The sequence below is a fragment of the Notolepis coatsorum genome (genome assembly GCF_963971535.1).
Source record: "Notolepis coatsorum genome assembly, chromosome: 5".
Classification (NCBI taxonomy): Eukaryota; Metazoa; Chordata; class Actinopteri; order Aulopiformes; family Paralepididae; genus Notolepis; species Notolepis coatsorum.
The window spans coordinates 5,591,077-5,612,121 of NC_140169.1; the positions used below are offsets into that span (position 1 = coordinate 5,591,077).

Below are 21,045 nucleotides of genomic sequence, written 5' to 3' on the forward strand. Positions count from 1 at the left end.
GTTACTCTGGTTAATAATCACTACATTACTGTCACAGAACAGTGTTACTCTGGTTAATAAGCACTACTGTCACAGACCAGTGTTACTCTGGTTAATAATCACTACTGTCTCAGACCAGTGTTACTCTGGTTAATAATCACTACTGTCACAGACCAGTGTTACTCTGGTTAATAATCACTACATTGCTGTCACAGACCAGTGTTACTCTGGTTAATAATCACTACTGTCTCAGACCAGTGTTACTCTGGTTAATAATCACTACATTACTGTCACAGACCAGTGTTACTCAGGTTAATAATCACTACATTACTGTCACATACCAGTGTTACTCAGGTTAATAATCACTACATTACTGTCACAGACCAGTGTTACTCTGGTTAATAATCACTACTGTCTCAGACCAGTGTTACTCTGGTTAATAATCACTACTGTCTCAGACCAGTGTTACTCTGGTTAATAATCACTACATTACTGTCACAGACCAGTGTTACTCAGGTTAATAATCACTACATTACTGTCTCAGACCAGTGTTACTCTGGTTAATAATCACTACATTACTGTCACAGACCAGTGTTACTCTGGTTAATAATCACTACATTGCTGTCACAGACCAGTGTTACTCTGGTTAATAATCACTACTGTCTCAGACCAGTGTTACTCTGGTTAATAAGCACTACTGTCTCAGACCAGTGTTACTCTGGTTAATAATCACTACTGTCTCAGACCAGTGTTACTCTGGTTAATAATCACTACTGTCTCAGACCAGTGTTACTCTGGTTAATAATCACTACTGTCTCAGACCAGTGTTACTCTGGTTAATAATCACTACTGTCTCAGACCAGTGTTACTCTGGTTATTAATCACTACATTACTGTCACAGACCAGTGTTACTCTGGTTAATAATCACTACTGTCTCAGACCAGTGTTACTCTGGTTAATAATCACTACTGTCACAGACCAGTGTTACTCTGGTTAATAATCACTACTGTCTCAGACCAGTGTTACTCAGGTTAATAATCACTACATTAAAGTCACAGACCAGTGTTACTCTGGTTAATAATCACTACAGTCTCAGACCAGTGTTACTCTGGTTAATAATCACTACATTACTGTCACAGACCAGTGTTACTCTGGTTAATAATCACTACAGTCACAGACCAGTGTTACTCTGGTTAATAATCACTACAGTCTCAGACCAGTGTTACTCTGGTTAATAATCACTACATTGCTGTCACAGACCAGTGTTACTCTGGTTAATAATCACTACATTGCTGTCACATACCAGTGTTACTCTGGTTAATAATCACTACAGTCACAGACCAGTGTTACTCTGGTTAATAATCACTACATTGCTGTCACAGACCAGTGTTACTCTGGTTATATACTTGTACTGGCAATCGCGTCTCGCTCTTTGCCATATTGAGATATACCTCATCTCCAGTACCTACTGTACTTCATTAACGAAAACAAAGCACCCATGCACTTAACCAGGCCCCGCCCCAGTGTCCCCCTATAAGGCACCAGGCATGGTCACACTCGCCCTTCCTCTTTTTTCGTTTTCCATCATGGACGTGCTTTGCATCCCATGAACTAGCTGTTATGAAATGCAGAGAGAAATTGAACAATGTTGGGTTTTCGCCGGAGATTTTCCAGCCCCTGGAATCTTCTCGGCATGTTCCAACGGCGTCGGGTCTGTCCTGGGGTTTCCTCGTCTTCTGACAGCGGATCGAGGGACGTCGCGCGATGGTTATCTATCGGGCTAACTCGCGCTCAGGTAGGCCCTGTGCCATCAGGCATTAATGTTGGCGTTAGTAATACTGCTTGTTGTCCTGTGAGACAACCGAGTTGTGTATTGGCGCAAGGGGCAGGATATCTGGGTAAACGTGACTCTGAGTTGGACGTTTTCCCGGCTATCCTGGAGCGCGCTGCTAATGCTAATGCTGTAATGCTGGGTCACTGTTCCGTTGTTCCCCGCTGTGGGATGTCACCGCTTTTCCCTCCTCTTAACCGGTTCATTGATAAAGGTCAGTCGGTAGCTAATGTGGGGGGTTTTGCTGATACTTATTTACCCTTTTTACGGGTAAATGGGCTGACAACAGGGCACAAGGCAGGTGTGCCTTGGCTTGAGAGCCAGGTAGCATCGATCCTTTGTCCTGGCAGGGTTGAACGGTGTCCCACCCGGAAGCCAACGCTTGAGAGCAAGTCGGCCCGGCAGGTGGCAGTATGACTGATGATGTTTATACCGCCACAGGATGGAATTTAGCTGCGGCCAGTGTCATGGCTCAGCTGATTGTTTTTACTGTCCACATTGTTGTCGGGTAGTGGGGCTGCAGGGCCAGCCGACACTGAAACTGTTTTTGGGGTTATAGAAATCTTGAATCAGTCGCAAGCTATAACCGCAGGGAGGATCAGGATGCTATCAACACTTATTAATAGGCATCTCTGGTTGGATCAGTCTTCCCTTGGGGAGGAGGAAATGTGTATTCTCCTTAAGGCTCCTCTTTCCGCGGAAGGACTTTGTTGTCGTTCTGCAGAAACGCGGGCGGTATTTGACCTGGGCCCCACACCGCCTCGCACCATGCAGCCAGAGGTGAGAGCACGGCCTCATCAGCGACCAGCGGCCATGTTTCCCCCGCCTGAGGTACCCTGGGCTCTACGTCAACAGGTGTCCACAAGGCCGACAGCCTTGGCGGCCGAGGGATTGGCTACATTGGATGAGCACGCCCTAAAAAAACGTTGCCGTCCTGCTGTGTGCAGCCCACTCTCCGATCACACCCTCCCCCAACACCAGCGGAAAAGGGGCTCTGATTTGTTTCCTTTGGCTGCGGGCCGCGGGTCTTCAATGAAGCGCAAGCGGCCCCACGTTTCAGTTCTCATGGGGACAGGGGCTGACACCCAGTTGATGGCTGAGACTGGGTCTGTCCGTGAGAATGTTGTGCTGTCACGTGGCTCCCTCGTCACGCGTTCTGCGTCTGCGATTGGTGAGCCTGGTGTTACGTCTGTCACCTTCAAAGGTTGTCAGCAGGGGGACTCGAGGCCTCTTCGGGCTCAGTGCGGGTTTCCCCGACCTCGCCTTCGCCAGGCCGGGTATCGCATTAGTGCCTCCCACTCCGGAGAGCCCGGCAGTGGTCTGGCAGGCGCGCGTGATTTGGGTGGTAGTAATATCACTGCAGGGCTACGGTGTGTAGGAACCCATGGGGTCCTCACACCTTGCATGTCCAGCTGCAGAATAGCTCCTCAGCGGTCCATGCTGGAGGGGTGTTCAGTGGGGGAGCTCTTGTGACCTGGTATGATGTCAGCTTCTTCCGTATCAAACCGGCCCTTTCTGTCGGGGTCCCCCCTTGGGTGCGATTGCCTCGTGGGTTGTATCAGGGACCGATGTCCCGACTCCACGAAACGCCCTGCCTGCACGGTTAGCGGGTCCAGGGTTGGCTACGCACAGCAGGTGGGACCGGGCCGCCTATCTACAGTTCCTAGCGGGCCAGCGCCAAATGGCGGCGGGTGCGCTTTGGGAGTATCATCACATATGGCTACAGCAGTGCCGTATGTCGAAGTGGATGGAGAGAACGTTGAGGCGGGGGCTTGTCTTGCAATTCGCACAACACCACCCTCCGTTTTCAGGTTTGGTGCAGACCCTGTTGTCACGGTCGGCAGCAGTGACAGCTCTGGCCAACGAGATCCAATCTCTGTTGGCGAAGCAAGCCGTAGTCGTGGTCCCACGGGAGGACGCGATGTGTGGCGTCTACTCCCGGTATTTTCTGGTGCCCAAAAAAACGGGAGGTGTCAGACCTATACTGGATCTGTCCGCGTTCAATCGTCTGATTGTGGCGAGACGGTTCAGAATGTTGACCGTCAAACACCTGCTAAACGCTGTCAGGGTGGGAGACTGGTTCACCTCCATAGACCTGAAGGATGCGTATTTTCACATCCCGATTTTCCCTCCTCACAGGAAATACCTATGCTTCCTGTTTCAGGGCGTGGCGTACGAATACCAGAGGTTGCCGTTCGGCTACTCTCTGGCCCCCCGCACATTCACCAAGTGCGTAGAGACCGCGCTGAAGGCTCTACGTCGTCAGGGGATACGAATAATTCTCTATCTCGACGACATTCTGCTCCTCAGTCGGTCGGAGGAGGTTGCCAGGTCTCATACCAGGCTGGTGGTGGAATTCCTCACCAAGCTGGGTTTTGCTGTGAACTGGAAGAAGAGTACGCCTCTTCCCAGTCAACAGGTGGAGTACTTGGGCTTGGTTCTAAGCTCAAGGCCCATGAGGGCAACCCTCTCGGAGCAGCGGTGAGTGACTATCCGCAACGCGCTCTGGGGTATCCGTCCTGGCGGGACGGTTACGGCGCTGTATGTGATGCGCCTGCTCGGTATGATGGCATCTGCTCACTCTGTGGTCCCTCTTGGCCTCCTCTTCATGAGGAGGATACAGAGGTGGTTTTTCAGTATGAAAATAGACCCGGTGAGAGACGAGTGGAAACGTTTGAAGGTTCCCTTGTCGATACGGGGGGATCTCGCCTACTGGAGGAGGCCTGGTACCCTCACCAGCGGGGTCCCCATGGGCGGCAGGCGGTCACACGTCACGGTCTTCACCGACGCCTCCCTCACGGGATGGGGGGGGACGTGTCGGACCAATGCAATGGGGGGCAGCTGGACGGTCCATGCTGCCCGGTCTGCTATGCACATCAATGTGTTGGAATTGAAGGCGGTCCTCCTGGTCCTCAAGCGGCTCGGCCACTTGGTGGTGGGCGAGCACGTGTTGGTCAGGACGGACAGCACGACGGCAGCGCCGTATATCAACAGACAGGGTGGAGTACGCTCCATCTGTCTGCACCGGGCGGCGTTCGAGCTCTGGCTGTGGGCGTCTCGCAATCTGCGCAGCCAGAGGGCGCTCCACATCCCTGGCAGGGAGAATGTGGGCACAGATGTGATGTCGCGGGGCGGTCTTCATCACAACGAGTGGGAACTACGTCCAGACATAGTCAGACAGGTCTGGGACCGCTTCGGGGAAGCCTCTGTGGATCTGTTTGCGAGCAGACAGTCTCACCAGTGCCCCTTGTAGTTCTCGTCAGTCGGGGGGACAATCCTCCCTTGGGGGTGGATGCCTTCTCGATGTATCCATGGCCGCCCCGGGATTCTGTATGCTTTTCCCCCCATACATCTGATAGGTCAGTTGTTGGAGCGGGTACGTCGGGAGCGCAGGACCTTGATCCTGATCGCACCGGACCGGGGCGCAGCTGTGTGGTTCCCGGTCCTGATCCAGCTCTTGGTAGCCCCGCTGTGGCCTGTTCCTTGGTCATCGCGGGCCCTCTCTCAGGCGCACGGGTCTCTGTGGCAGTTCCCTTTGCTCGACGGTGCTTCGACGGTGAGGGTATATGCCACGGCTATATCCTTTTGTCATGTGGGGTTTGAGGGCGTTGCGTTGTTCAAACACCCTCTTGTGAATCGTTTCCTGCTTGGCGCTTGGCGCCTTAAGCCGGTGAAACGTTCTGTCTCCGAGTTGGGACCTCCAACTGGTCCTCGGCCGGTTGTCCGAGGCCCCGTTTGAGCCTCTTGAGCAGGCGTCTTTGGAACAGCTGTCTTTCAAGACTGCATTCCTGCTGGCCATCACCTCCGCTAAGCGCGTGGGTGAGCTTTGTGCTCTCTCGGTGCGGCCTGAGTGCTTGTCTATTCATGTCAATAGCGGTGCGACTCTGAGGCCTAATCCATGTGCAAGGGCATTACCCTTTGCTACACGTTGGCTGGGCTGGCCCCCCCTGGGGGTGTCAGGGCGCACTCCACTCGTGGGGTGGCGGCCTCTGCCGCCTTGTTAGGGGGGGCCTCGGTGGAGGACATCTGTGCTGCGGCCTCCTGGTCCTCGCCGGGTCCCTTCATTAGGTTTTACCTCATGGACATGACTGGGGGTTCTGTCTCCCAGGCGGTTCTGAGGTCTGGGACCTCCCCTGCGTCCCGCCCTTCGGTGGGTTAGCAGGGGTGTGTGGGTGTGTGCCACGAGGTGATGTGTCACACGTGGTCCCGCCTGTGCTGTGCGTTTTTAGGGGTCTCTAGTTCCCTCTTTTTTCGCACTTTGGTGGAGTTGACTGCCGCACCCTCTTCACTAGGAAGGGGGGGTGACGGGACTCCCCTCCCCCCTGGTGGTAGGGCTTGCGGGTCCTCAGGGGGTACATTTGTCGGGCCACGCGTCTGCTCTGCCCCATATCTCAATATGGCGAAGAGCGAGACGCGATTGCCAGTACGAGTATATAACGAAAGGTTATGTATATAACCTAGTTATATGAGTACTGGCTGAGCGTCTCGCTCTTAGCGCGCCCTGAGGTCCCTTGGTGGGGATTTTCTTGATGGAAAACATTTTCCAGAGGAAAGGCGAGTGTGACCATGCCTGGTGCCTTATATGGGGTCACTGGGGCGTGGCCTGGTAAAGTGCATGGGTGCTTTTTTTCGTTAATGAAGTACAGTAGGTACTGGAGATGAGGCATATCTCAATAGCGAGATGCTCAGCCAGTACTCATATACCTAGGTTATATACATAACCTTTCGTTAATAATCACTACATTGCTGTCACAGACCAGTGTTACTCTGGTTAATAATCACTACATTGCTGTCACAGACCAGTGTTATTCACTACATTAAGAGTGCCTGAACCTCGCCTGATCTGTGACTTTGTCTTCCAGCTCCCTCTTCTCTTCTCTTCTCGTCCTCGAGGGTCCGGGACTTAGCCTGGAGGCTAACCACAACAACATCTTCTGAATTGGAAATGCGGACCTCTGAGCTTGTAACATGCTCCTTACATTCCCCTATTTCCTTCCTCACTCCTGCAAGTGCAAGCAATATTCTGTCTAATCTGTTTGAAAAGTCTGCCTTCCGATCTTTGGAAGCTAAAGAATCGCCTTGCTCTTCACTCTTTCTGCATTTTCAACAGTGTCATCCTGCAACACATAGCATTAGTTACAAATTAGCAGGGGTGTAAAGTACTTGAGTAATTGTACTTTGTTACAATACTTTTTTGGGGGATTTGCACTTTACTCGAGTATTATTAGGTTTGTATACTTGTACTTTTAATCAATTACATTTCAGAGAAAAAAAACATACTTTTTACTCCTTACATTTAAAATGCAGACCTACAAAGTACAAAGTACAAATCTTGCAGGTCCAACCATTTTAATTAGTATATTTGTTTCTCTGGCCGAACTAACGTTAGCGTTATTAATTCTGTGGCCGCACTTTATTTAAAAACAGCCAATCAAATCCCCATCAATGGAAAATGTACCCGCCCATACCCATGCTGATTGGTCCTTGTGCAAGACTAGAAAGCGGGGATCTTTGATTAAACACCTGCTAACAGAAGAATAGGCAGTCAGAAAAAAAGTTTTAACTTTTACTTTTTAGTACTTAAGTATATTTAAAAGTAGAAACTTTTTGACTCTTTTTACACCCCTGCAAATTAGGTACATAACTGGATTTGACTGAAATTTAGTGAGAAAAACATGACTTCTTAGCTCGTTACCGGAAGTCTCCCCTTTTGGTAATTTCACTCAACATAAAATCACATTACATTTAATTATCTTCTCTTAATACGTTTGTTTTGTAGCAAGTAGTTGTTGCTGCCATCTTTAGTCTTACATATTTCCCCGTTCCAAACTCAGCAGTGTTCTGCCTCCTCATTAGTGTCTCTGGAAGTATCTTAGACTAATGTCTTAATTTAGTCTAGTTTTTGATTTATGAAGATATAAGATGTAGCTACATACAAATATGTTTTGTAAACCAATTGTTAAAAGGTCTGCAAATGTAAGCCAATGTTTGTGTAGTGCACCTTTAATTTATCCTAGTGTTTTAGGCCGGCCTACCTTTACAGTGGAGGATGATGTGCTGATTAGAGGGGCTGATGTCAGCGCTGAAGAACAGGCAGTGGGCCTTATTTAGCTCACATGTCAGACAGCGTCGAGGGAATAGACCCACAGTCTGAACACTGAAGAGAGGAGAGGAGAGAGGGGAGGGGGGGAGAGGAGAGCCAGGAAAGAATAGAAGAGGGGAGAGGAGAGGGGATGTGGAGAGGAGAGAGAAGAGGAGAGGGGAGAGGAGAGGAGAGCGTGAGACATTTTTCAACCTAAGAGAAGCTGACAAAGCATCAGCACTGGAACAAATGCCTTGTCTAAAAGTGTACTGATTCATCATTAATACAACAACTGTGCTACACAGGGGTACAGCAGGGATGCTGCCTGTAGCATGATATTATTGTCAACTGGAAAAGTGAGCTCAGTAAAGCGCAAATCTCCACCTGGCAGCACGCCGTACACACAGAGACACACTGACCCCTCTCCATATAGTTTTCATCTTCCTGCCTTTGTTTTTCATCTTCCTGCCTCTGCTTTTCATCTTCCTGCCTCTGCTTTTCATCTTCCTCTGCATTTCATCTTCCTCTGCGTTTCATCTTCCTCTGCTTTTCATCTTCCTATCTCTCATTTTCATCTTCCTCTGCGTTTCATCTTCCTCTGCTTTTCATCTTCCTATCTCTCATTTTCATCTTCCTCTGCGTTTCATCTTCCTCTACTTTTCATCTTCCTCTGCTTTTCATCTTCCTCTGCTTTTCATCTTCCTCTGCGTTTCATCTTCCTCTGCTTTTCATCTTCCTCTGCTTTTCATCTTCCTCTGCGTTTCATCTTCCTCTGCTTTTCATCTTCCTCTGCTTTTCATCTTCCTCTGCGTTTCATCTTCCTCTGCATTTCATCTTCCTCTGCTTTTCATCTTCCTCTGCTTTTCATCTTCCTCTGCTTTTCATCTTCATATCTCTCATTTTCATCTTCCTCTGCTTTTCATCTTCCTCTGCTTTTCATCTGCCTCTGCTTTTCATCTTCCTGCCTCTGCTTTTCATCTTCCTCTGCTTTTCATCTTCCTGCCTCTGCTTTTCATCTTCCTTCCTCTGCTTTTCATCTTCCTGCCGCTCATTTTCATCTTCCTCTGCTTTTCATCTTCCTCTGCTTTTCATCTTCCTCTGCTTTTCATCTTCCTCTGCTTCTCATCTTCATGTCTCTGCGTTTCATCTTCTTACCTCTGCTTTTCATTCATTCTAGCATTTAATTAAATACTTAACTGTAAATTACTTTCTGAATATCATCATCAGCCTACACACCAGGTCTCCCTGCTTGCCAGTCACTGGCACGGCACCCTTCTTGAGATCAAGTGTACACAAATTATAATCAAATGAATAAAGGGCAGATGATTTAAAAGGGTTTTTGTAGATACAGTACTGAATTGTGCCATCCGGACACATGCAATTTGAAATATGAATATAGAATATCAGGCCTATAAATTACCTTATTATGGCCAAGTCACACATCTATGGATCGGACCAAATCTCCTCATTCCAATCTGGATTTGGTACCACCAGGCACCCCTGACAGGGCAGCAACAACCGTGAATGAAATCTACTGTAAGTACAGTTACTTTTTTGTAATGAAAAATGCTCCGCCATTTTTCATCAGATTGATTTTTTTTTTACGTTCACAGAAAGGTAAAGAAAGAAACTACGTTCTATTTTATGGCGATAACGTTCAGGTTTGTTCGACCCGTGAGACATAGGCTAATCATGAAAAATAACGTTGACAAATTATTTCACGCCAGACGGCTCCAAGTTTGACAGGGGCTGGCGTGGGCTGGGTAGTGTAGTTTTATGAAATTCGAAAGCCCTGGGTCTCTTCTTTTATAGGACTACACACGTATGAGAGCTTCCTTTATTTCCGTCTAATTCATCCGGCTTCCGCCGGGATGCGCAGAGATATTTATGAACTCATTTCGCAAAAATGTTTAATCATTGGTAAACAAATGTAGTGCTGAAAATATACACTTTGGCTGTTTTGATAGAGTTAGGTTAATTATTATTGGCTACATTTGAAAAAAAACACTACATTAATTAATACGGACTGTATTCTCTATTTATGAGGTGAAAAAAATCTTGGCCCGGTACCGGTGGCTTAAGGCGTTAAAGGGATCAAACACCATTGCATCATATTTCATAAAGCATTTGTTTGACAGAGAATGTGTTAATAATAATAATAATAATAATAATAATAATAATAATAATAATAATAATAATAATAATAATAATAATAATAATAATAATAATAATAATAATAATGATAATGATAATAATAATAATAATAATAATAATAATAATAATAATAATAATAATAATAATAATAATAATAATAATAATAATAATAATAATAATAATAATAACTTTGTTTTATATAGCGCCTTTCAGAGAACCCAAGGTCACTTTACATAGGGGGGGGGGGGAGATGACAAATTAACAAACATAGTGGACAGACACAACATATACATATAAAGTGAGAAAGTTAGGGGTTAAAGGCCAAGTTGAAGAGGTGGGTTTTGAGCAGTTTTTTAAATGAGTCCAGAGTTGGGGCGGTGCGGAGTTCTGCGGGGAGGGAGTTCCAGAGGGTGGGAGCTGTCACACTGAAAGCTCTGTCCCCGAACGTCCGTAGTCTGGTTCGGGGGATGGAGAGCTGACACAGTGTCCGTGGATTCGCAGGGACCGTGACTGAGTGTAGGGGTGGAGGAGGTCAGTGAGGTACTGAGGTGCCAGGGCGTGAAGGGATTTGTAGGTGAGCAGGAGGGTTTTGTAGGTGATGCGGGATTTGATGGGGAGCCAGTGGAGGTGGATGAGGGTGGGGGTCAGTGATGTACCTGAACGCGTTCAATGAGCGATCGTTCATGAACGCGTTCGTATTTTGGGTGAACGTGAACTGAACGTACTGATTATCCGCTAAATAAACGTTATTGAGAACGCGTTCATTATCAGCGCTGTATAACGGCGTTCAAACGTGCGTTCATTCTCAGCACTCTGTTATAACGGCGTTCAAAGGTGTGCCAGATTTCATATGTATTTCAGCCGAAAACCCAGTTAAAACACACCGTAACCAGGCTACAAAAGTATGCGGGAAACCACCTTATCTGGCAACGCGCCTGTCACCCCCTGGCTACGTCATCAGACTCATCACAACAAACAGACCAGACCGGAACAGCGAGCAGAAGCCGAGCAGCAGGTCGAGAGCAGCACTTGCTCAGAGTCAGACTCTACCTCTAGACGTCGGCGTTTGAGCATTTAAAAGAGTTTAACATTAAAGTCAGTACTGACTCAGATGAAAAAAATCTAACGTTTGTCTGTAAACTTTGTCCACTCGGTTTGAAGAAGCAAGTCCGCACATCGACGACGTCGACAGCAAACCTTAAAGTTTAAACGGCACATTGAGAATAAGCAAACGTCCTGTTTTTGTTTTCATAATAAAGACAATTCAAGCAAAGTTTTTCCTCATGTTTTTGAAAATATACTGTAGAGATGAAAGTTGCAGCTGCTACTAGTGTCGACTGAATGGGCGACAGCAAAGCGTTATGGAAATGCATTGATTGATTGATTGAAAACTTTATTAACAGATTGCAGAATGAGTACAATACAGTATGGCTCAATACACACAATTGTTAAGAGGATGCAGACCAGAGAAAGACTTTCGTCTTGTTTACATCAGGGTCCCCCATTTTCAATTCATCAGGACATATATGACAAATGAAAAATGCAAATGCCAGTATTCCGATTGCTGTCTGTGGTTCAATCATTTTGACAAATAATAGCTCGCAGCCAGCAACGTATTGAAAAAAGAACTATACAAATAAAAAATAAAAAATATAAACTAAAAATTTGTTCTTTTTTGAAACCATGAACTTTAGTTAAAACATTTTAATTATGAACTATGAACTGAACTAGTTCGTTTTAAAAATTTTGAACTGTGAACTGAACTAGTTCATGTAGAAAGTGAACTTTCCCAACACTGGTGGGGGTGATGCCAGGGTTTGGTGCGGGTTAGAACCCTGGCAGCTGAATTTTGAACATACTGAAGCCTGTCCAGGGTTTTGCTTGGGACCCCGGACAGGACCCCGTTGCAGTAGTCCAGGCGGGAGGTGACGAAGGCGTGGATGAGGGTCTCAGCTGTGGTGTCGGAAAGTGATGGTCGGAGTCTGGAAATGTTTCTGAGGTGAAAGAAGGCGGATTTGGTGAGGGAATTGACATGGGATTGATAGGAAAGGGTGGAGTCCAGGATAACGCCCAGGTTGCGGACCTTAGGGGATGGGGAGATGGAGCAGCCGTCAATGTTGAGGGTGAGATCCCCAACCTTCCGGAGCAGGGCCGTGGGTGCCACAACCATGAGCTCGGTTTTATTGTTGTTGAGTTTGAGGAGATTAGATGACATCCAGGTTAATTGAATCTATTTGCAAGTGCTTGAGGGCAAATCCCTTGCTTTAAAAAAATGGAAACAAACAACAAACACTAAACACAAAACGACTGTTGTATCATCTTATGAGATGTATTTTATATGGATACAACTGTATATTATTTTTTATGGCCAACATTAAAAACGATATTTTGAACCCACCTATAATAGGTTCACAAAGGCGTTTCCATGTTGTAAACAGGAGCCATAGAGCTGATTCCCAGAGAAATATATTTGAATGGACAACGATGGAAATTAATTCCCATAAAATGATTGTCGTTAACCGATTAGAAAAATATTCCAGGAGTCACATCTGCACACACACACAACCGCATTCCACCTGATGGAGGTAATAAAACCAAGGTGATTATGAGAGTAAAGAGCAAAAAGTATTTTGTTTGAGGTATTGTGATGAAAATGATCACAGTAAAAGACACACTGTTGTGACAGACAACAGACTTAGATGGCTTTTACTGAGCTGTCAAAACAAAGTCTCAAACAGTAATTGGGTGCAAAATGAATCACCTGAAAAGGTGTCGTCTTCGTGGCGAGCCCTCGGTACTGAGAAAGTAACTGTCAAGAGAACACAAAGAAACTGTAAGAGAAAAGAAAGTCAAGACGTTGATTTGTTTCTGCAAAATAAGTAACTGCTGAGAAATAATTGAGTTTGATTCCAAAAGGAGAACCTACTCTTGACTAATATCTCAGACTGAATATGATTCAGATGTATTAACTGTCTTAACACATTCCCGGCCATTCACGTATACAGTATACGTGATTGGGAGCCAGCGCTTGACGGCCAATCACGTATATATACGTTTTTAACTCGTTTTTTCTTTTATTCGATTTTAATATCCTATTCAATGTCACAGAGCTGTATTTTGTCTGGAAAAGGCATATTGAGACTCGGAAAGTGCAGTACCGGCCAGATCCTGGTATTGGCGCTGTCTCGAGAATGCAATTTCCCCTGTTGCACACTTGGTGTCACCTTTTTTACGCTTCCGGCGGACTTTTTTGTTAGTCTGATGCGAGGGCTTCACCCGATCGCCTGGAATACTTTATGCAACGCCGAATTCATTATGCAGTAAAGGAATATGGCATCGGCCAATGGACATATCGATCTACCAGATGGCGATCAAATAACTGGAAAATTCTTTTTGGAATCCAACCGGCCACAGGTAAGAGCAATTTGACGTCAATTTCAGCTTGATCGTGCAAGGATTTAATAGCCACCCCCCTGCTCATCCTATGTTGTGGTAATAACAAATGCCGTTATTGGTAATCAATAATCAGAAACGACCCCCCCCCCCCCCCCCCCCCCTTTCAGGCATTCATGGTGGAACATAATACAGATCAAATGCATTTGGATTTTTAACTCTAGCTTGTGTAGGGACGAAACGCCAATCGATTTAACGTTATTAGCTCAGCACCTTATAACTATAGCTTTGCAGGAATGATATCATTCCGATATAACGCTCATATTCATCACGGTATAAAACGGGAACGTATTGATGAAAAAAAATATGTCTTTATGGCATATTGAACGGAAGGTTCATACTGTCAATTGACAATGATATTGGATGCATAGCTATAATATAAAATATAGATTTAGCTCTACAAACAACGTGATGCACAGTGAACGTTTGTTATGGGAACGCTGACCTTCCTAGAATGGGGCCCATCTAATGGCTGGCCGTGAATGTGTTAAGAAATATAATTATAGAATGCAATTAATATTATTAGTAATGCATGTAAAGTATGAATCACATTTCATCAAGAACACACAAATGCATAGCAATATTCCATGTGCATGCAATAGCCAGGTGAGATCATTAAAGCAGACTACTGCTACTGGGCGGTAGTGGGCACCAATAAGACATTTTGGCAAAGTGGGAACATATAAAATATTTACATACAATTACCTAAGTAAAACAAGTACATACAGTATACTCATATTTCAGGATGTGTACTACCACACCAATACAGTACATCTGTACAAACTTGATATGCAATTCTGACACTAATTATGACTCTGGACATAATAAAATATGATCTATTTCTTTATCAAATACAACTCCTGCAATTTCACTGCATTTCTTAGGTGTAAGACCATGACATTGGTCAGCCAGCCATTTAATAAAGACCAGCAAGCTTCCTTTTGAACTGGTATTTTAAAATCCTCTGTATCCTAGGTTGAACCACTGGCTCAGCTTAGCTTTTGGCTCATTATATGCCCTATACAGTAATTCAGTTGTTGTTAATTAGTTCACATTAGTCCTTATACCTTGGTAGCTATGCAAAATCTGCATTGACACAAGAAACATTACACCTGATACCTTATGTAAATACAATTAAATAAAAATGTAACAGTGCTGTAATTGATATTGCCATTTTGGCTAACGTCCTGTCAAACTAGGCATTGTAGATCATATATGAATCAAGTTCCATCAATTGCATATCCTATTTCACGCCAGAAACATATTTTAATGAGCCATTTAGGTTGAAAGAAAGAAAGTTGACATGCACCATGTTTTTCCTGTTCCCCACATCATGTTCCCCTAACCCCATTGTGAAGGTCTCTCTCCTGATTGGATAAAGTGAGACCGGGATACCAGAACATTTATTTTCTGTTTACTGCAGAGCAGAGGGATTGGGGATGTTACTGACCAGACTCTCTGGTGATGGAGAGCTACTTTTTTAACACTTATTTTAACAATGATGTTACTCAACATTGTTACTCAGCTAATAGAGTTGTGCCCTTCCTGATGACTTGTCATACAGAACTTGTAAGTTGCTTTGGATAAAAGCGTCAGCTAAAGGACTAAATGTAAATAAATGTAACAAATAAATAGCACTTACAGCACCTTTAACTATTAAGTGCAAAGCACAGTCTTTTGAGCAGCAAAAAAACGAAACACTGATGTGCTTCCTTCATACAATCCTGAGTAAAATGAGGGGTTCTTCATACATTTGTGGTTAAATGACAAACATCTTTTTACATTTCAGGGAGTGGGTCAGCATCCCCACTGGCTCATCTTACCCCACTCTCATTGGTATTTGGCTTTTCTGAAAATTGGCATTCTATGTTTATACTCATTCCTTGAATAACATCTCTTTTTCTTTCTCTCTCTATCCCCCTCTACTGAGTGTATCATAGTGCCGCTGGCACACCGCATGGGCCTCTCGCTGGTAGAACTCACAGGTTGTCACTGCTCTCGTCGTAGGCCAGGATCTCTGTCACCTCCCAGTTCCCAGATGTTAAATGGCGGACTTCATTCTGGTCTGACCTGAACTGAGAAACAGGGAAACAATAAATATGTCACTCTATTACAGCGTCTACATACATTTAGCGATCCTTTCTTAAAAGGGCCACATCCGATTTGTACATTTAGTCATGTAGCTCAGTGGTTCCCAAAGTCGGGGTCGCGACCCAAAGGTGGGCCGCGAGCAGCCACGGGATGGCAGCGAGATTATTTCAAAAAAAAAGAAAAAAGGGGGAAAAATATGTTTTTTTTTCTCTTTTTTTTGCCACTGAATTTAGAAGCAGGCCAGGACAGTGTTTCTAGTTGTATTCTAAAATGCTATTCTATTGTATTCTAAAATGTGACTATATGATTTTATATTAACTTAATAAATAAACAAAAATGAAAAATCTACTTATTTCAACGAACATTTCAAACTAAATAACAGATTATGCACATAAAACGCTGAAAACAACCAAAGCAACAATAGTATTTTAATGAGGCTATTATTATTATCATTATTATTTTGCAACAAGTTAGCCCTCTCATAAATAGCACATATAAATGAATAACTAACTTGAACTAACTTAATAGGATTAAAGTGATATTTGGCTTAAAAAATCGGTTGCCTGGCAAAAAAAAAAAAAAAAAAAGCCTGACGATGTGCATTGGGCCGCGGCTCTCTGACGCCTTATTTTCTGGGTTCCGGCCTGAAAAGTTTGGGAACCCCTGATGTAGCTGACAGTTTTATCCAAAGCGATTTACACATTGTGAAGAGGGGCAGGCGGGGTACAAGCTAAGCGTAAGTGGTATTGTTCATCTATCAGTGTTGAGCTTGAGTGTTACACTCTGAGTGCATACACAGTACATTTTGCAGAGTACATTTTACTCAAACTGAGTAAAATGTACTCTGCGGAATTTACTGTGTAGTAATATAGACATATTAGCATAGTAGGTAGTAGTATACATAGTAACATAGTACATAGTAGATACTACCTGGATAACTACCTAGATACCTGCCTAAATACTTACCTAGATAGTTACCTAAATCCCTGCCTAGAGACCTACCTAGATACCTACCTAGAGACCTGCCTAGATACATACCTAGAGACCTGCCTAGATACATACCTAGAGACCTGCCTAGATACATACTTAGAGACCTGCCTAGATACATACCTAGAGACCTGCCTAGATACATACCTAGAGACCTGCCTAGATACATACCTAGAGACCTGCCTAGATACATACCTAGACACCTGCCTAGATACATACCTAGATACCTGCCTAAATACTTACCTAGATAGTTACCTAAATACCTGCCTAGAGACCTACCTAGATACCTACCTAGAGACCTGCCTAGATACATACCTAGATACATACCTAGAGACCTGCCTAGATACATACCTAGATACCTACCTAGAGACCTACCTAGAGACCTACCTAGAGACCTACCTAGATACCTACCTAGAGACCTACCTAGATACTTTACACACCTAGATACTTGCCTAGATACCTACCTAGATACCTACCTAGATACCTACCTAGAGACCTACCTAGATACCTACCTAGAGACCTACCTAGATACTTTACACACCTAGATACCTGCCTAGATACCTACCTAGATACATACCTAGAGACCTGCCTAGATACCTACCTAGATACCTACCTAGATACATACCTAGAGACCTGCCTAGATACCTGCCTAGATACCTACCTAGATACCTACCTAGATACCTACCTAGATACCTACCTAGATACATACCTAGAGACCTGCCTAGATACTGTGGTAAATATTGACGTTGAATTTCATAATTAATATGTGGGAATAAATTAGAGACCCATAATATAAAGCCAGATGTATCTTTCAATAGCAGAGAGAGACTCAGTGGCTAAAACAGTCTCAACTGTCAGTGGAGACAGCTGCAGCAGATAACAACAGCAATAGTCATTCTCAACCCCCACTCAAGCAATGACTAAATTAGAGAACAAACACCTTTTCGAACTGACTGTATGTAAATGCTGATCAAAGACAGCTGGGCTGACCACAGGGCAGACCAGTTTAGACTTGTTGAAGAAATGATTAGTCATGGACACTAAGTCACAAACAAAGTTATCTATTAATCAACTGTTTAGTATCAAAAGAGTAAACCATAATATTAGAAATGGGTAAATTCATATATACGGGAGACACAGTTGGTAAAAGGTTTATTGGAACAGTACTCGGCAATCAGTTGAGTGGAGGGATCACACCAAGGAGGGGGGGCCATAAAGACCCCCCTTCTGATCACGGAGGGAAGAGAAACCACATCAAGGAAGGGGGGGCCATAAATACCCCCCTTCTTATCACTGAGGGAAGATGACATCACACCAACCCCCACCCGTGGGACAAGACCCAACCCCCCAGAAGAAGACGCTGGATGGGACCAACCATGTGCTATTATTGGCTAGAAATTATAGGATATATAAGGGCCGACAAAGTGTTATTCGGGAGCCCAGACCCCACCCAGGTCTGCATGCTCCAACTGCCCCCCCACCGAGAGACTACTGCTGAGCTGTTTTAATGTAAGTAAGCCGAAGTGGAACCACCCTGTTTGGTTAGAATATAATGTAAACTTAGCTTAGAAACCAGGCTTACTTATATACAAAAAGGGCTTACAGTATTGTCAATGTATGTTCAAATTATGTTAACGAGTGACTGTTTTGTGTGCATATTGGGGTTTGAGATGCAAAACCTTGTTGATTCCTGTACACAGCAGCCATGTTAATGTTGTCTGATAATCTTTTGTATGTAAAAGGCAACTTCTTATTCACCCTTGGCCTCTGGCTCAAATAAATGTTGAGTTGAACTATAGTTCTGGTTTGTCTGGCTACACGTTTAATTCTTCATCTGCTTTAAGTCAGATGAGGAGACCAACAGTTCTATCATATATGATCCCTTTCTCCTCCTTCCAGATAAGCAATCCCATTGTCCTGTACTACAAAAACCTTAGATTATTGTAGGATTCTGTAGAAATATACTACAACCACAGAGACGGTCAGGAGCCTCTAACCTGCGTGGTAAACATGGCGATGTGATGGAACTCTCCACGCCCCCCTTGCTTGACCGGTACTGTCAGAAAGAACCTGCTGCCATCCCTGGAGAACACAGGCTCTTGGTTCTGTAGGAACAAAAGACACGTATTCAGCCACTATTCCACACAGCAGCCGTTTCCTTCAGGTACTGTATCGCATAATCTGGGCATTAGTAACACGGTGTCATCAGAAAACATAAATAGACTACTAATCAACCACAGGAAAAAGGGTACATAATGTATGTTATGTTATGTTATGTTATAGCCATAAGTAATATATTTATGTATTGTCTAAGTAATATATTTACGTATTGTATCAGCATAAGTCCAAAACAAACACTGCAACCAGGAACCAACAATCGCTGCGGTCGTGGACGAGTGTTCTCACCACAATCTAACTATGATTGTAGTTTGAGTTGAGATTAGTTTTCAAATTTGCTAATAATATATGTATGTAATATAATATACTTATTTGTAATAAGTACACATGTTACATTTCCGATACAATATGTTAATATATTACTTATGGCTATAACATCATGTACATTATGTACCTTTTTTCCTGTGGTCGATTAGTACTTTATTTACATGTTTTAAGCTAAATTGGGCTGGCATTAGCCATATCATAGAAAAATGTATAAAATAGCTACTATAAATGACACAATACATTAAGAAATGCATCCATATTTAATAAAAGAAACAAAAAACATTCTAAAAGTAGAAAACGAGACACATGAAGAGAATGCCCATCATTTTGAAGTAAAAAACAAATAGTGGTGACATGGTCTGCAGGTCTGCTGTTAAAATGAACCCGCAAACGATTCTAGCCTATAGTTATTACAGTCAGGGTACATAACGCTACCCTCTGCACTCATCTACAGCTCAGTACAGCAAAGCCTGGTCAAATGTGTCAGAACCTTAAGTGAAATGCTTAATACCTGCCAGACAGGCTGTTTTGAGAGGCCATTCCACTTTCCAAAATATGAAATGCATTTTATGTCCTAAAATAGTCTTTATCCAAATGTTTTAACTCAAACAGTTTTTGAGAGAAGATAAAAAGCAGAAGCTACTTCCAACTTTTGCAGTGGTTTCATGTGAACCCATCACCTCAATCTCTTTTGCCGATAAGATCTCCTAAATATAATTTGGGGGAGAATTTCAACACGAAGAAGAATTGGTAAGGGTTTGGCTAGATGTGTTTTGTCCTTCATTCGGTAGCAGGTGGACACATGTTATCTTGGTCCAGCGTCTCTTGGTTACTAATGCAACCAAATATATACTGTAAATGTAGGTCGGCCATACAGCTCACTTCATTGATATTCTACAGATGGACCACCAGCAAGTGGCCCTTAAACGACTAAGTAAGGCTTGACACGGGGAGCAGAGTGGTGCTTTACCTGCTTTGAAAGCCACAGCTCTGAGCTTTCTTCATGCCTCTGAAACAGAAAAAGAGACTGAAATTAAACCTCCGATCCTCCAGAACCATTAGGACTGAGTGGTGCTGGATGGCCAAGGTGAAACCCTCCGTCACAGGGGACAGTAGCAGACCCCTTTCCGCATCGCCTTGATTCTCCTTCATTTACTTCAAAATGCCACTGGGGACGTAATACCTGATGTAAGCTTTCCATTATTAAAAGGTCCTGGCTGTGGGAGGAAGCCAGATGCTTGACATGGTGTTGGTACACGGAGGCTGGGCAGATTGATTGATTGATTGATTGAAAACGTAACAGATTGCAGAATGTGTACAATACAGTACGGTTCAATACACACAATTGTTAAGGGGATGCAGACCAGAGAAAGACTTTCGTCTTGTTTACATCAGGGTCCCCCATTTTCAATTCATCAAGACATTTATAACATACACGACATACAGTACTGTTACATCCAGACATTTATGACATACAAGATATACAAATATACAGTACTGTTTAAGAGACAGAGATCCTAAAAGAAAGGAGGGGATTTGGACATTTACCGGGGCCAGTTTTGAATCGCAGCCTCCCGTAGGTGCTCTTTGAGAGCGGTTTTGGAGGGTGTTGGTACATGGAGGCTGGGTGTTGCTACATAGAGGCTGGGCAGGGTGTTGCTACATGCAGGCTGGGCAGGGTGTTGGTACATGGAGGCTGGGCAGGGGGTTGGTACATGGAGGCTGGGCATGGTGTTGGTACATGGAGGCTGGGCAGGGTGTTGGTACATGCAGGCTGGGCAGGGTGTTGGTACATGCAGGCTGGGCAGGGTGTTGGTACATGGAGGCTGGGCAGGGTGTTGGTGCATGGAGGCAGGGCATGGTGTTGGTACATGGAGGCTGGGCAGGGGGTTGGTACATGGAGGCTGGGCATGGTGTTGGTACATGGAGGCTGGGCAGGGTGTTGGTACATGCAGGCTGGGCAGGGTGTTGGTACATGGAGGCTGGGCAGGGTGTTGGTACATGGAGGCAGGGCAGGGTGTTG

The 21,045-nt window shown here is 44.5% G+C and overlaps 1 protein-coding gene across 1 annotated transcript in view; it reads right to left on the reverse strand.

Moving 5' to 3' along the window:
- dpp10 (dipeptidyl peptidase like 10) overlaps window positions 1–21,045 on the reverse strand; it is a gene marked incomplete at its 3' end in the record, with an annotated part of 1,190,700 nt that overhangs the window by 292,158 nt on the left and 877,497 nt on the right. The window contains exons 13-17 of the mRNA XM_084314814.1: window positions 19,993–20,031; window positions 18,575–18,682; window positions 15,483–15,574; window positions 12,808–12,855; window positions 7,846–7,967 (exon numbers count right to left, since the gene is read on the reverse strand). Coding sequence (XP_084170940.1) covers window positions 7,846–7,967; window positions 12,808–12,855; window positions 15,483–15,574; window positions 18,575–18,682; window positions 19,993–20,031 — 409 coding nt within the window. The remainder of the gene's footprint in view (window positions 1–7,845; window positions 7,968–12,807; window positions 12,856–15,482; window positions 15,575–18,574; window positions 18,683–19,992; window positions 20,032–21,045) is intronic.